Below are 15,803 nucleotides of genomic sequence, written 5' to 3'. Positions count from 1 at the left end.
GGTGTAAAAAAAAAAATGAAAAAAAAAAAAAAAAAAAAAAAAAAAAAAAAGCTGAAGTGCCTCCAACAGCACTAATCAGGATGAAAGTAAAAGGAACGGCTACACAACAACCTACCCGGTAAATGTTCCTTCTCCTTCGCTCTGATCCTCCCTGCAAACATTTTCTAATAAAATTGCTTCAGAATAATTTTTTAGAAGGTTTGAAAACTTTATATAAAAAAGTATTCTAAAAGCAATTTTATTAGCTGGATTTTTATTAGCAATTTTATTAGCTGGAGCTTTGGAGTCACAAGACTGCATATCTATGACAGGTCCAAGTGTGTACGTTAGTTCCATGTATGTAAAATACATGGAACAATATTTTTCAGTATACACATCACTGTTTTAGAGATTTTGTATCTGCCTGCACTGCAGTTGTAAAGCTTTGAGCCTGTTCTTCTATTGGCAATGTTAGTACATGGCTTCTAAATATTAGGCAATGGACTGAGTGGCTCTTCAGGTCTGCAATACATTCTATAATCCGGACCAAACAGAATCAAAAACCAGCCATGCTCCACATCGTCCTTACAAAGGATATATAAAGATCAGCAAAAGATACCAATACATACATGAACAGTTTGTTCCTGGACCAAAAAAGCATCCCAATGTATCCCTATGGTATTTCTGGGCTCTGTTCACACCAGCGGAGTCTGTTCCGGTTCAGACAAAAAAAAAAATACTGCCCGTCTCATTTTCTCTGGTCTGGAATGCACTGAATGCATTGAAACGCATCAAAAATGCATTCAACTGCACCTAAAAGCCCATTTTAAGCTAAAAAAAACAAAAAAAACAGCACCAGAATGCTACAAAATCACGGCAAAAATGCACAGTGCTGTCTTTGCAGATCTGCTCCAGATCTGGTCTTGACATGGTGTGAACCTATTGTGTATGGGCACATGAGAAGCTTCTTGTTGACTTTTGCACATCTGGGTGCTGCGTGTCATGTAAACAAAGGAAACACAATAATAATAACATCCTGCACAGCGTACAACATCAATATAAATATTACTCCATAGAAGTCAGCACAGTGCGATGATGATATAATGATTCGTTCAACGCTCTACAAAACGCTCAAACATGAAAATCCCATTGTTTTCTATGAGTATGGTTCACACCTTGCCGTATTTCAGGCCGTCCGAACGCGCTACAAAACGGTACATGAGCTTCTTTGCTGCGTTTTTGTAGCACGTTTCCATTGGGATACAGCCAAGTAGCCCTCGTTTTTCGCGTGTTTTCTACCGTGAATTGCAATAAAAACGCATGAAACGCGCAACAAACGCGCATATTCGATACGCCTAGGTGTGAACAGAGTGATAATAATAAAAAGGAAATAATAGACAGTAATTAAAATAATTCTCTAACGTGATTAAGGGGCCAGCACAGTGTGACAATGAGCATAATACTTCAAAGGTCTGCATAATCTAATAAGATTTAGTATAATAATCTAATATCATATAAGTGACAGCATAAAATAATAATAAACATTCATTAATAATAAGTATTTGCATAATAAAACAACACGTATTATTGTTATTTGTTTTCATTTATCAATATTAAAGTGACATTAAAGTCACAATACGTATTATTGATTTGTATTGTTATTTATCAATATTAAAGTTACACCCCCCCCCAATGCTGCTTTAAGGACTTACCTTAAATGATGCCTCTTGATCTGATCCCACGTAGTCTGTCCGAGGTGCACGCTCCCAGCTGCCTGCATTGACTTACACTGTGTCTCCCCTCTTCTCCTGGCCGCAGATCTCTACTGCGCATGTGCCTGTCCCATGATCTTTCACAGCTGCCCGAGAATCCTCAGATCTTCGGACACTAGCGCGCGGCGGAGACACAGGTAAGTAACTACCTATTTGATGAAATTTTTATGTTTTAGCACATATATGTTTGCTAGCAGCAGATATAGGCAAAAAAAACAAGTATTTAATTCTACTTTAAGGCCCCATTCACACTGAGCGATTTATCGCGCGGTAATTCCCGCGATATCGCGGCTATTTACCGCGCGATATCGCTCTCCAATGCATGGCAATGGGGCTCTGTCCGTCGCTGTCGCGGGTCGCTACAGCAGGACCCTTTTTGGAGCGGATTTTGCTGCGATTCTAGCTTGCTCAATGCAAGCATTTGCGCGATATCGCGCAAAATGCAAATCGCGCGACAAACACGCGATTTGCGAATCGCTCAGTGTGAATGGGGCCTAAAGAACTCTGGGCAGAAATAATCTTTACCCTTGCACTTGGGCTACCCCCGGCTCTGCAAGGGTTAAGTGCTCATTTTTATCTAGAATGTCAAAAGAACATAAATATACTCACATGAACCTCTGATCCGGCTGCCTGTCAGGCCGGTCCCTGCTGCCCGTCTCCTCCTCCACTCCAGCAATTGAATGTCGCTCGTTGTCCTCACACCCTATACACCGTATTGTACGTGATGGCTCATAGGACCTTAAACCACCGGAGTGGGGGAGGAGAGACGCTGCAGGGACCGAGCTAACAGCCAGCCACCTTCGAGGTTCAGGTGAGTAAACCTTTGCTATTTTACCTCCTAGACAAAAACAAGCACTTGTCTATCTGCATGAAGTATTAAGTGCATTGCTGTACATTTGTACTTTCTTTCTTGTCTACAAAATAAAAATGTTGTTTAAAAAAAACAAAAAACAAGCACTTAACCCTTGGAGGGAAGGGATAGTCCCACTGCAAGAGTTAAGATTAGTTCTTCTTTAATATTGATAAATAAGAAATGTTAAATAATAATAATATTTATCAATTATTAAAGTATTATTATCTCTGCCCAGAGTTCTTCTTTAATATAACACTCTAGAAGGGTCAGTAGTCAGTACAGTATAACAATAGCGCAGAGTAGCCCAGTGCAATAATAATAATAGTTATATTAATCCAACAACACCATCAAAGCGTCAGCAGATGGTAGTAATAATAAACCTGCATCATTGTACAAGGATCAGTCCAGTGGGGCTGTAAAAATAATAATCCACAGGGGTTAGCACATCATCAAAATTATTAATAATAATAAAAATAACACTACAGAAGGGTCAGCCGTTGGGGAAATAAAGATGACACTCCCCAGGGGCGGACATAATATAAGCGCTCGCTCTGTGACGCAACATTGCGAAGGTGCTGCAGGGTGCGTTGTGTAGCGCTGTGGTAGGGCAACCAATTAATTTGATTGGACTGGCCTAATTCAGGTAAACAAATGTAAAAAATACACGCACTTTTTTTTATTAAATTGCATCGCACCATACTGCATGGCAATAGGTTACCATGCAATGTGGTACAATGCACATGCAATGGGTAGGTGCATGGAGGGGGGGGGGAATGCAGTGCAATGCCACACATGGATGCAGGATCATGTGTGGCATTGCACGCACTCCTGCGTTGCATAGATGTGAACAGAGCCTTGAAAATGAACCTTCTAGAAGGGTCAGAGAGGAGAATACTGCTGAGGGGTGAGCACAGTGTACTAAAATAATCATATCATAACACCATACTGGGGGAATAATAATCACACCTCTATGGTGGGCGGAGCACCCCCTGAGGGGAACACAGTGACATTGTAATAATAATAATAATAATAATAATAATAATATAACACTATATTATGGTGGGTGAGGAGAGCACAGTATAGTAATAATAATATAACACTATATTATGGTGGGTGAGGAGAGCACAGTATAGTAATAATAATATAACACTATATTATGGTGGGTGAGGAGAGCACAGTATAGTAATAATAATATAACACTATATTATGGTGGGTGAGGAGAGCACAGTATAGTAATAATAATATAACACTATATTATGGTGGGTGAGGAGAGCACAGTATAGTAATAATAATATAACACTATATTATGGTGGGTGAGGAGAGCACAGTATAGTAATAATAATATAACACTATATTATGGTGGGTGAGGAGAGCACAGTATAGTAATAATAATATAACACTATATTATGGTGGGTGAGGAGAGCACAGTATAGTAATAATAATATAACACTATATTATGGTGGGTGAGGAGAGCACAGTATAGTAATAATAATATAACACTATATTATGGTGGGTGAGGAGAGCACAGTATAGTAATAATAATATAACACTATATTATGGTGGGTGAGGAGAGCACAGTATAGTAATAATAATATAACACTATATTATGGTGGGTGAGGAGAGCACAGTATAGTAATAATAATATAACACTATATTATGGTGGGTGAGGAGAGCACAGTATAGTAATAATAATATAACACTATATTATGGTGGGTGAGGATTACACCTCCTGAGGGGAGCACAGTATAGTAGTAGTAATAATAATAATAATATAACACAATATTATGGTGGGTGAGGATTACACCTCCTGAGGGGAGCACAGTGTAGTAATAATAATAATATAACACAATATTATGGTGGGTGAGAGCACCCCCTGAGGGGAGCACAGTGGCACGGCTGTGGGGATTACAGATGTTGCCTCCCATATGCTGACATTATGAATGCAGTTACCTGGCTCTCCTCGGTGTCCTCCCCACTGTCAGGCTTGTGTGGGGCCTGCTCACCCTCCACGCCACCTTCCATGCCGCCCTCTATTCCACCATACGCCTCCCGCTGTCCATCACTCAGCTGACACTAGAAACTTCCAGACCGGTATCCCTGCTACCGGAACTAAGAGTCCGGCCCCGCCCACTACTACGCGACTGCAGGACTACTCCAGGACCATAGAGAGCGGGTGAATTCCTAGAGAAGACAGTCTTCCCCGTCAGAACACGCATGCAAGCTACTAGAAAGTCCTCCCAATACCATAGAGACCGCACGTGCAGCTAGACAGGCCCTCAACTACCACACGTAGCACTCAAGTAACTGAACAGGTCTCGAACCCCTTGGGAAGCTGGCGGCTACCAAAACAAGCTGAACCAAAGCTTAACATAAGCCGCTGCTGCCTGCATTGTAACCACGCAATTCCAATGCAAATTTAGACGGCTGCTGAGCGGCTACGACAAAATGGCGCCTAAGTTGCAGACAATTTTTTACTAGCCAAGTTCCCGTGGCCTTTACAAAAAAAACCCTTGGTGTTTGAGGTTTCCATGACTACCAACGGACGCTTTTGTGTTCCCTAGATACCATGAGCTGATTTGCAGTGATCTGTTCTTGCGTGCAGTCCTGGCATGAGGTTTGTGTATAGATTACACTGGAGGATTAGACGGGATGCCTAAAGGACGCCTGTGCATGCCTTCTGCTGAGAAGGACGGACTGTGGGTGAGACATGGATGTCTACAAGGATGGGTTTCATAATATATATATATATATTCACACTATATTACCAAAAGTATTGGGACGCCTGCCTTTACACCAAGGTTGCCACCTGTCCAGGATTCGCCCGGACAGTCCGGGTTTTGAATGCTGTGTTCGTGTTTCATTGCAATAATAATATAACACTATATTATGGTGGGTGAGGAGAGAACCACCTTAGGGGAGCACAGTGTAATAATATAACACAATGTGGATTGAATATGGTAAAGGACCTTGGGTATAATGTCTCTCGTATAATATCTCTCCTATTTATTATTGGTACTCCGAAGAGTAATGTGGCTTGAAAAATATGGTATGTTGAGAGGAAAATTAATTTTATAAAAGGAGAGGTGTGGTTGTTTTTGTTTTGTTTTTTCCCCTCTGTGGGTCTGTATGTATTGTTGTCTGTTTTGTATTGCTGTTTTAATATCTAATTGTGGATGTATACGTTTGTTTTATGTGTTGTATTATTAAAATTAATGTTCCCACAAAGTTGGGAACATGAAATTATCCAAAATGTCTTGGTATGCTGAATCCTTAAGAGTTCCCTTCACTGGAACTAAGGGGCCAAGCCCAACCCCTGAAAAACAACCCCACACCATAATCCCCCCTCCACCAAACTTTACACTTGGCACAATGCAGTCAGGCAAGTACCATTCTCCTGGCAACCACCAAACCCAGACCCGTCCGACACTTTGCATTGCACTTGGTGATGTAAGGCTTGGATGCAGCTGCTCGGCCATGGAAACCCATTCCATGAAGCTCTCTACGCACTGTTGTTGCGCCAATCTGAAGGCCACGCGAAGTTTGGAGGTCTGTAGCTATTGACTCTGCAGACAGTTGGCGACTTCTACGCACTGTGTTTTCAGCATGCGCTGACCCCGCTCTGTCATTTTACATGGCCTACCACTTTGTGGCTGAGTTGCTGTTGATCCCAGTTGCTTCCATTTAGTTATATTATCACTAACAGGTGACCGCGGAATATTTAGTAGCAAGGAAATTTCACGGAACACATGAATCCAATGATTTGGAGGGGTGTCCCAATACTTTTTGGCAATATAGTGTATATACTCCATACAAAACTAAGAAAAGCTTGTTGTCTAGAGATACCCTTTAATTCAGTTTTGTATTTTGGATAACGGATTCTCTGTGTTTGTAGTTTCCTCATATAGGTGTCAGTATGAAGCTGCCGGTGACAAGTACCCAGGATATGCTTCATCATGCCAAGTCAGCTTCCTGGAAAGAGCAGAGACTTCCGCTGATATGTGTGTCCTGTAACAAGGTAATGACTATAACCTGCCTATTATATTTCTCCCCGCGGTATAAAGTACACTTCATGCTACCCACCCACAAGCACGCACGCTGTGCTGTGGTGCATTAGCACACACTTATAATGCATTGTGACAAAGCAACCCATTAAAGCTCCAATGAAGTCAAAATATGTCCCCCCTCCCATCCCCCTCTAACCCATCCTGCAAGGTTTTTTTTTTTCTTACCTGGTGAAGGAAGCTATACTTACCTTAGCTCTCTGTCACGTCCCTTGCTGCCTCCATTTCTGGGTGCAGGGGGCTGCTAATCCAGTGCTGCAGATGCACTGAAAACCGCCAGTCCCCTACCACCTCCTCGTGCTGGCGTCACTCCTCTTCTGGATCCTGAGAGGACCTCACCGCTGGATAGTCCATAGTAAGTGGAATACACAAAGGAAGAGAGAAGACTCGAGACATTGAGTGTCACGTGACCACTGCTTCGGGGATGTAAAAAGGGCAATATTTTCTTCTTTTTTTTTTTAATTCTAGCCATCAGTCAGAACTCCAAACCTGGACTTCAGTGAGTTAAGCTGGCCATACACCTATCAGTCGGCCGATAGTCAGCCCCACTGGCTGTCAAAATACCTGAACAATGCCTGCATCCAATCAGATTGTTCAGGTATTTTGAGAGCCAGCGGGACTGACTAGCAATATACTGAAGCTTGGCCCAGCGGGAGATTCCTCCATACACACAGTTTAGCGTAGATGGAGGAATCTGACCATAGAAAATCTGCAGATAATCTATAGGTGTATGGCCAGCTTTAGAAGGTGCTGGAACTAGAGTACGAGCACGATAGTCAAGCATATGGCACTCCTCTCTGAAGAAATGTTTTCTTTGGTAGCTAAAGCTGAAGTTTTTTTGTTTTGAATAGAATAATGAAGGGTATACCAGAGCGATTTTTTAAATTTTTGCACACATATTACAATCTGGATTTTTGGATAGAAAATTAATTTAAACAAGTATATAGTTTCTGAAATCAGAGGCCCTATAGCATAAAAAAATGATAGCTGCATTATTTATGCCACACAATATTTGCGCAAATGTTTATCAATGTAAAATCAATACTTTTAGGGAAAAAAACACTAAAATGAATTGTATTGCACACAAACACAATATAATACCCAATTTTTGGTAAGCAATACAAGATGGGGGTCACGTTGAGTAAATAGATACCAAACATGTAGCAGTAACAAATACCTGACAGAGGTTAGAACTTCCGACAATGATTTCTTGCTGCCTGTGCCTTTCTGTCCCGTTGATCACCACACCCGCCCCTTTCATCTATAGTTTTCACACGTACAGGGAATGATGGGAAAATCCCAGTGGGTTCACGGACTGGCAGAATTGTTATTCTATTCTTCAAATCTCAAAAGGTAAAAAAACATTTTTGGCTACGGTTAGGCTTTAAAGCAATCCTGCCATGAGAAATAAGTGGGGTGGCTGCCTTTATTTTGAACATGCTAGTTACCTGGCTGTTATGATGACCCACTTTCTGCGGTACCGTAAGTCACAGACTCAGAAAAAGAAGCAAGATCAGGAATGTCCTCATCTACATATTTGTTCTGGGTCAGTATTGACACAGTTGTTAAGCATGGCAGCCAGGCATCTAGCATTTTAGTAGGGGATCCCAGCAATGGCAGGCACCAAACTTGCTGAGATTTCCTTTATTACTCTGTTGATTTATGTATTCAATATGCAGAATGGCGAACCTGGAAATACAGGGGCTTGTCTCTGTAATAACCAGTATTGATATGTATCCTTGTTTGCAGAATGAAGTCCAGAATGGATTCCCATTTTCTTCACATGATAACAGACACATAATACAGGGGAGCGGAGAATACCTGGATTCTGTAAGTGTGCTAAGGAAGTGATCAATTCACATAATAAAGCTGAACTCCAGGCAAGCAGCTAAATACAAAAATGGGAGCTGTTTTACCTAGCAAAGGATTTGTATTTCTGTTCATCCAGTCCTGAAATTGACACAGGTCCTACACACAGCACAGGCCTGTCTACTAAGGCAGCAGAGTGATGAGCTCCTCTCTATACTCTATCTCTTCCAATCAGCATGTTCCTTGTCAGGAAAAAAAAAAAAGATTGGCTCTTTGTGCTGCTTTTCCATCTCCTAGCCTGAACTCTGCAGGAAGTGAGAGGAAATCCCTTCAAAGTGAGGTAAAACCATAGTGGTCAGCAGAGTCACCAGAACTAGTGTCCTGTTCTTGATGACAACCCAAAATCTGCGATTTTCTTTCACTTCCAGGACAAACCTTCCTAATGGGGACATATGTAGCAATAAAAAAACTTGACAGGGTTCTAATCCCTCTCCGCTCTAAAAAGTAAAAAAAAACTGCCTTCAGCTGCACTTTAACTGCAGTAGAGATATGCAAAGTCAGGTCCTGCCTTTGCTGATTGGCAGATGTGTCTGTCACTATGTCACCCAGAAGAAGGGACCCTGCGTGGCCCCAAAACGTTGGCTGTTTGACGCATGTGAGTTTAATTTAAAAAAGTGCTTTACTTCTTGCACATATCTTCGAGTGCTGGTGACTTCTACTATGGACTGTATCTGACACGGCACCATCCGTGTTGTCACTTCAAGCACCAACCTCTCATCCAAGGTCTGTACGCTTTATGGAGTGCAGGTGATTTCTTATTATCGATTGCATCAAAAGACTGGCTGAACACAATTACATATCCTTTGACAGTTTACGTATTTCAACATTGTATTGAGTTGTTTGCCTGGAGTGCGGATTTAAAGCCCAAATCTACCTAAGCTTTGTTTTTTTTAGAATGTATTTTGTGTTAGTGGGCATAGAGGGGAAAGGGTCAAATTTATTCTGATGACTGTAAGCTCGTTTGGAAGATTTCCTCTCACTTCCTGTCCCTGTAATCCAAGGGTAAGAATGAGAATGGATGTGACCTGCATTCATATTGAGTATTGCCTTCATGTTTAAAAAAAAAAAAACAAGTTCCACTTCCAAAAATAGCCATTTAGAAAATTGGACAAAACACAAGATTAATTGGAACCCTGGTGGACTTTAATGGTACACATACAACTATATTTCTATATATTGTATAAACATAGTTTTGTGTGTACTATTAAAGTCTGCCAGGGTTCCAATGAAACTAGTGTTTTGTCCAATTTTCTAAATTGTTACATGCATGTAGATGGCAGTAAAAACCTGACAAATGTATTTATTTCTCCCTTGATTGACCCCATTGGTGAGGTTTCCCATCACTCCATGTGACACCCTATTACCAGGACAGGAAATTAAAAAATCTCTACAATGAAACCCAGACAGCAAAGTTCTAATCCTTCCCCCACTCTACCTAAGGGAATAAATGTTTTGTTTGCTATGCGGATTCCTGTAAGAGGAGATCAACTGTACATAACATTCTTTTTTTTTTTAGGGAGTTGGGAAAAGGAAGACTCCACATGAAACAAGACAACAGTCCTCTCGAAATTTCAACCTTTCATGTCATAGCACTCCTCTGAAACCCTCAAGTTGCTGGAACGGTTTTAGCAATTACCAGATCTCCTTCAGAGGAAGGCAGGACACGGAAGCTCCGTTCTGCCGAAGGTATCCCAAACATCACCACGAAAGGTCTGCTCGTATCAGAGACCATCCTGAGGACCATTTCATGTGGTTCGGTGGTTCTCATGGGCTGTCATAGATCGACTACCCTTTCAGCATCAAGGACGAAGAAGTAATCTTTACCCTATAGAGCATTGATCATAATCCTATTGTTAATACTTTCTGTTGTACGAAATAAAAGACGCAGCTGGTAGAACATTATGCGTTAGTATCGATGCATCGCATATGCTGATACATTTTATTTATTCCTGAAAGGTTTGCTTTAAAAGCAAAATACATAAGAAACATTATTAGATGTGAGCTGTCATTCCACGACTGCTATATACCAGTTCTGTGGTGGTGGTGTCACTCACAGTGAAGTTGAATAGCATGAAGTAGACCTCCAGTCGAACTAAATTATAGTATTAAGGTCTGGGCTTTTTTTTTTTTTTTACCTTAATGCATTATCTGCATTAGGGTAAAAACATCCCAGCACCTTTTTTTCTTCCCAGTCCTCCCATACTTCACTGTCAGCTACACTCGTCCCCGCCTCTGGACCCGAGGCGATCCTCCGTTCCCCAAACTTCCTGGTTGCTGGGGGAGGATACTGATGGCAGAGGAGAAGTAGGCTCCTTCTGCCATCAAAGAGAGCAGGGGCATGGCCTGGCACAGGGCTGTGTGCGTCTATGGACGCACACAGCTACTCCGAGCACGGGTGCCTCCATTAGAATGACAGAGGCACCCGTGTAGAGGGCAGGGGGAAGATGGCTGCGGGGACCCACTAGAAAACGAGGAATTAAAAACTTTTAAAGCAAATAGGCTACAGCCTCAAGCAACGGAATGTCTCCTTGTAGGAAGTATTTTTTTTTTTTTTTAAAAGAGGCTTTATTATCACTTTAACCACTTCCTGTCCGCCGAACGCTGAAAGACGGCCGGACGGGAGTCTCCTGGATGCGGGTGGGCATCTTTAGACCCCATTGCGCCGCACGTTACATATCGCCGCGAACGTCGCAGTGAGAGCAATAATTTTAGGGCCATCAATCACTGATAACACTAAACTGATGAGCGCTAAACTCTTTTAACCCCTTCGTGACTGACGACGTACAGTGTACGTCGCCAGCATCGGGGCTGTTTAAACAGACTCCCGGCGACTTTTGCCGCCGGGACTCTGTTTAAACTTGTAGAGCCGACTGTCAGCTTTACAACAGAATCGATCCTGGTGACTTACCTGTCACCAGATCGCTTCCGCTGTGCTTCCCGGGCTCCGTTGCCCCTCCTACCGGCGTCCTTGGTGTCCGCGGGGAGCTGGGGAGGAGGTCGACGAACTTCCGTTCATCGATCCCCTCCCCGTTCTATGGGACCGGGAGCGATGCAGATTGCATCACTTCCGGTCCCTGGGCTGTCAGTTCTGGGCTCCTGCAGCCCAGCTATAAGCTATTGAAGTGCGATCTGCACTTCAATAGCTTATTTCCAGTGTAAAGGTGACACTGAGGGTCTTTTGGACCCCCAGCATCACCTTAAAGAGGACCTGTCACCACCATCTGCTATTACATGGGGGGGCTTGCAAGCCCCCCCATGTGATAGCAGTCAAAGTAAAGTAAAAAAAAACAAAAAAACAGTTTTTAAAATTAAAATGAAATAAAATAAATCTAATAATAATAAAAAAAAATTTTAAAAGTACCCCGCCCCCGCGAGCACGCGCGTCGCCACGTAAACACGCGTCGGGTGCGCCTACGCATGAAAACGACGAACGCGCTACACATGTTGGGTATCGCCGCGCACGCCGGAGTGAGAGCAATAATTCTAGGGCCAGTATTTTGGGGTATCTCTAAATTGATGACCTGTGGGGGCTTTTAAAGTGTCTTTTATTGACTTTTTGGGGTACTGCAGTTTTTCTCCGTTTCACGGTCATACGCAATTTGTAAACTGGGCATGTGTGGTGTGCACGATTGACTAGCAGACCAATTAGCTGACAAACTGCAGGTTGTGGCATCTACTCTGATCTTATGTTACGGTGTGTGCTATATTTGGTTGTTTCCAGATTGGACGTTCTTGTCAAATTGCCAGCGTGCTGGTCAGTTCCCAAGAATGCATGACAGATGGCGATACCTTGCACATCCTCCAGCCTACCTGTCTTTGTACCGTATGCCAAGTCAACAGTCTGCAGGCAAAGAGCAGTTTCCAGTGCCAGTTCTTTATTTTATTTCAAAGCAAACTCTAGCCGAATCTTGGAGGCATGAGGACCATCAGAGAGGTGTTGTCCACTACAGCCAATGGCACTAATCTCTACATAGGGCAAGCGCAGAGGCAATGCCAACGGCACTGTAACTGGAAAGCTCTCCGCAGTTATCAAAAAGGGTCTGGAAAGCACCTAATGCGGAAACCAGGTCTTGGGCTAAGGTCTTTTTCCAGATAAAAAAAACGCACCTCTGGGCTGATCCAGATTGCTGCTATTGTAGAGACCAGCTTCAGCAGGGATGAGAGGACTATTGCTTGAAGAGACAAATGAGAAAAACAAATAAAGGTAATCAAAAAAAAAAAAAATTCCAAGAAAACTTTTGAAGAAAACATGTCCATTATAGGACACTGGCAACAAACAGCTATGCTGATAGTAGGAGGGGATAGGAGGGGATATCCTGGGCTAGTCTTCATATTTATTTATTTTTTCCGCCAGTGTCCAATCCTCCCGTAGACAGCGTATTAATCTGACAGTAAACAGTATGACTCCCTCTGTCCCCAAATGGATAATAAATATGTTTTTTTATTTTTCCTCTCTGATATTGATCTATGATGAAGTCCTATGTGTACCTTCTACTCCACTGGATCTGTTTAATTCATGTGAGATTTTCCTGGGACATTCTGCGTGTGCCAGGTCTGTCTCTCCCAGACATTTCTACATGCATACTTCTTATACATTACATACTGTATAGCTAAATACAGAAAACAAGGAAGCTCTCACAATTGACATGCCCAGCTGTCTCTTCTGCCTAATCAATGAGTATCCATGTCAGTTGTGAATAAATGTATTTATCAGAATCCGCCGGTTGGTCCCATCCAGATGGCAGCCGACACATTTAGGGGAATAGGGAACAAGTGTTTCCACTGGCAATGAAAAAAGCTGAAAATAACAAGCTGGCATATGTGCATCTTTTAATTGCACTGGCTATCTAGCTCCTGTAATGTGTTCAGAACTGATCAAGGTTTATAAAAGTAAACAAAGCATGGCCAATGCAATACTGAAACAAGCATCCTGTAACTACATATGCTTAAGGTTAAAACAAAGAAAACCCATCAAACAAGCTTTAGAAACTCTGAAAAGTACGAAAATAGTTTAATTGAAAACAATGAAATGATATTTTCAGGTGTACTTATAAGACAATTTCAATAGTAGGACAATAATCTGTCTTTATTTGGACCTTTGACATATGAATCTAGACCTGGAAATCCATTCTCTAAGCTTCCTGAGAACAGATCGCACAGTACTGTGCAGCTAAGAACAATTACATTTAAGTCAGACTTCAGCAAGCTCGAAGGTTAGGACCTGGTCTGTCTCATCATGAGGCAAAGTTAGGGTTGTGCCCGGCAGCCCCCTCTAGGGATGAGGTTCTTAGAGAGCTATGGGGTCAGTGCTTTTCCCCTATAGTTCTCCTAAGGGTAACGGGAGGACACAAAATAGCGTCCTCCTGTCACCCTAAGCTATATACCGCGAGCTACAGCCGGGACGGATCCTGACATTACTCTCGAGATCCACCCAGCTGCGGGATTGACAGCTGGCTCTGCCTAGCTGTGCCTGCCCCCTCCATTCGGCAGTCAGCGCTGGAGGATCAGACAGGGGAGGGGTAAATCCCTGCAGGGAGCCGTGAGTGACAGTCACGGCTCTCTGCAGGGATAGATCGAGAAGTGAGCGAGCTCAAAAATGCTGTCACTTTGCTCTGAATGGGCAAGGAGACCGTGTCTCTAAGTGCTGTCTATGTGGTGCTGTATTTTATTTGTAGCTGCAGGGGTTCAGGGTCACTGCTTTCTCATGAGGCTTCAAATACAGCAGTTTCCTTCACCATAACTGTCTGACATTTTTGAAAAAGGCGGGTGGGGGGGTCAAAGGAATTTAAAGGATTAAAAAAAGCTGAAATCTTCAGAGGCTTCAGTACTACTGTAAACATCTGTGTCAAGAGTTATGTGCCTTCACTCTTGTAACAACCGTATTCTAAGCGCCATTTCATTTATCAAGCCAACATCTTGATTGTACTGCAATCAAAGCTTTCAAATGACGGTCAAAGTCCCTGGCCAGCCACAATCTCCAGTGTGCACAAGTGACAGTTGGGGCATTAAATGCTCTATGCTATTTTCTAGGGTGCACAATCTTGATCGCAGCCTAAGTGTTGGTGTAGGAACTGATCAGCGATTCATGACTCTAGAGGAGGTCTGTACTGGTAGAGAGAAGAGAGTGTCTGGCTTTTAGCTGGCGGTTCTCTGTGGTACTGGGATATTTTCATGCAGGTACTTCATGCTGCCGTGTTCAGCGAAGTCGGAGACGACGTGATTCTCCCCCCGCAGTAACCATTTTGTGGTGAGCAATCCCTCTATCCCAACAGGACCCCGTGCATGGATCCGGGCTGTGCTGATGCCGACTTCTGCTCCTGAGGGAAAGATGAGAAAGACGGATCCAGATTTAGACTATGGATGGACCACAATCAGAGAAAGGTTAATGGAGTAACTCTAGGCAAATCCATAAGATCACAAAATTGTCAATCTAACAATTTCCCGCTCCAAAAATTGCAGTCAAATGAAGGGGAAGTTACCTAGTAAGCATGAGGTTTTCAAAACACATCACAATCTTCACCATTGGAAGACACTAGATCAGCACCTACAGTACCTCCCCGGAAGTAGGTGTATTACTATAGCAACGCTTAAGTACATTTTTATTTGCGTGTTGTTACAAATAAATTACACTTTTACACTATGGAGGCGCTCTGTCTTGTCCCTTGTATTACTATAGCACAGGTGCTTTAGTAATACTATAGGGGAGGGTACCCCTTTCCCCTTGTTTTCCTAAATACTTGGAAAAATGGCCAATCAACAAATGCTTAGACTAAAAGAATTGAAGACCGAGACTGATTGGGTACCAGAAAACCCTGTTGTTTATTATATTCTATTGTTGATGGTCAAGACATGCGTTCCCGAAATTAGGACGACTTATGTTACAACTAAAGTGATATTAAAGTTAAAAATGCTTTCAATTGCTGATTAAATCCCTTACAATGGATGCTGATGTTTAAAAGCTTTAGCTTTTAAACATCATTTTTTAAAATGTATATGTGATTGATTTGGATTCATTACTGAAATTAATTTTAGGTTTTACTACTACTTTAAAGTGTTATTAAAGCTTCATTTTTATAAATATAAACTCCTTTGTTGTATTAAAAATGTTAATTACCTCATTCTCCAGTGGGCCCTTGCAAAGCTTTCCCCCCCCCCGCCCCCTGCACGGGTGACACCATCAGCTAAGCAGCTGCCGTGGAGGCACCCGTGCATGCTCGTTCCATGCGGCAGTCTACACCCCTGATCTCCACCTAATAGGCTGATTGACGC

The 15,803-nt window shown here is 42.5% G+C and overlaps 3 protein-coding genes across 4 annotated transcripts in view; 1 reads left to right on the top strand and 2 right to left on the bottom strand.

Annotated features, from left to right (window-relative positions):
* The window catches only part of EDRF1 (erythroid differentiation regulatory factor 1), a 56,466-nt gene extending 51,776 nt beyond the window's left edge, over window positions 1-4,690 (bottom strand). Inside the window, exon 1 of the mRNA XM_018558902.1 lies at window positions 4,555-4,690. Coding sequence (XP_018414404.1) covers window positions 4,555-4,626 — 72 coding nt within the window. The 5' untranslated portion in view covers window positions 4,627-4,690. The remainder of the gene's footprint in view (window positions 1-4,554) is intronic.
* Window positions 4,691-5,207: 517 nt separating this feature from the next.
* TEX36 (testis expressed 36) lies at window positions 5,208-10,314 on the top strand. The gene is made up of 4 exons (XM_018557346.1): window positions 5,208-5,304; window positions 6,497-6,619; window positions 8,415-8,495; window positions 10,051-10,314. Exons 1-4 carry the CDS (start codon window positions 5,254-5,256, stop codon window positions 10,312-10,314), a joined length of 519 nt encoding a protein of 172 aa, XP_018412848.1. The 5' UTR covers window positions 5,208-5,253.
* A 4,036-nt stretch (window positions 10,315-14,350) lies between these two features.
* Window positions 14,351-15,803, bottom strand: part of ALDH18A1 (aldehyde dehydrogenase 18 family member A1) — a 27,043-nt gene continuing 25,590 nt past the window's right edge. For both annotated transcript variants that reach the window (XM_018561844.1, XM_018561917.1), the window contains one exon: window positions 14,351-14,851. In XM_018561844.1, coding sequence (XP_018417346.1) covers window positions 14,670-14,851 — 182 coding nt within the window. In that variant the 3' untranslated portion in view covers window positions 14,351-14,669. The remainder of the gene's footprint in view (window positions 14,852-15,803) is intronic.

The sequence above is a fragment of the Nanorana parkeri genome, unplaced genomic scaffold, assembly GCF_000935625.1.
Source record: "Nanorana parkeri isolate BGI_ZX_2015 unplaced genomic scaffold, ASM93562v1 scaffold2, whole genome shotgun sequence".
Taxonomy (NCBI): Eukaryota; Metazoa; Chordata; class Amphibia; order Anura; family Dicroglossidae; genus Nanorana; species Nanorana parkeri.
This window is presented reverse-complemented; position numbering and strand designations above follow the sequence as displayed.

Coding starts and splice junctions, on each gene's coding strand:
- TEX36 (XM_018557346.1), top strand. CDS start 5,254: ATGCCTAAAGGACGCCTGTGCATGCCTTCTGCTGAGAAGGACGGACTG. Junction 5,305..6,496: donor CTGAGAAGGACGGACTGTGG/GTGAGACATGGA, acceptor CTGTGTTTGTAG/TTTCCTCATATAGGTGTCAG. Junction 6,620..8,414: donor TATGTGTGTCCTGTAACAAG/GTAATGACTATA, acceptor CCTTGTTTGCAG/AATGAAGTCCAGAATGGATT.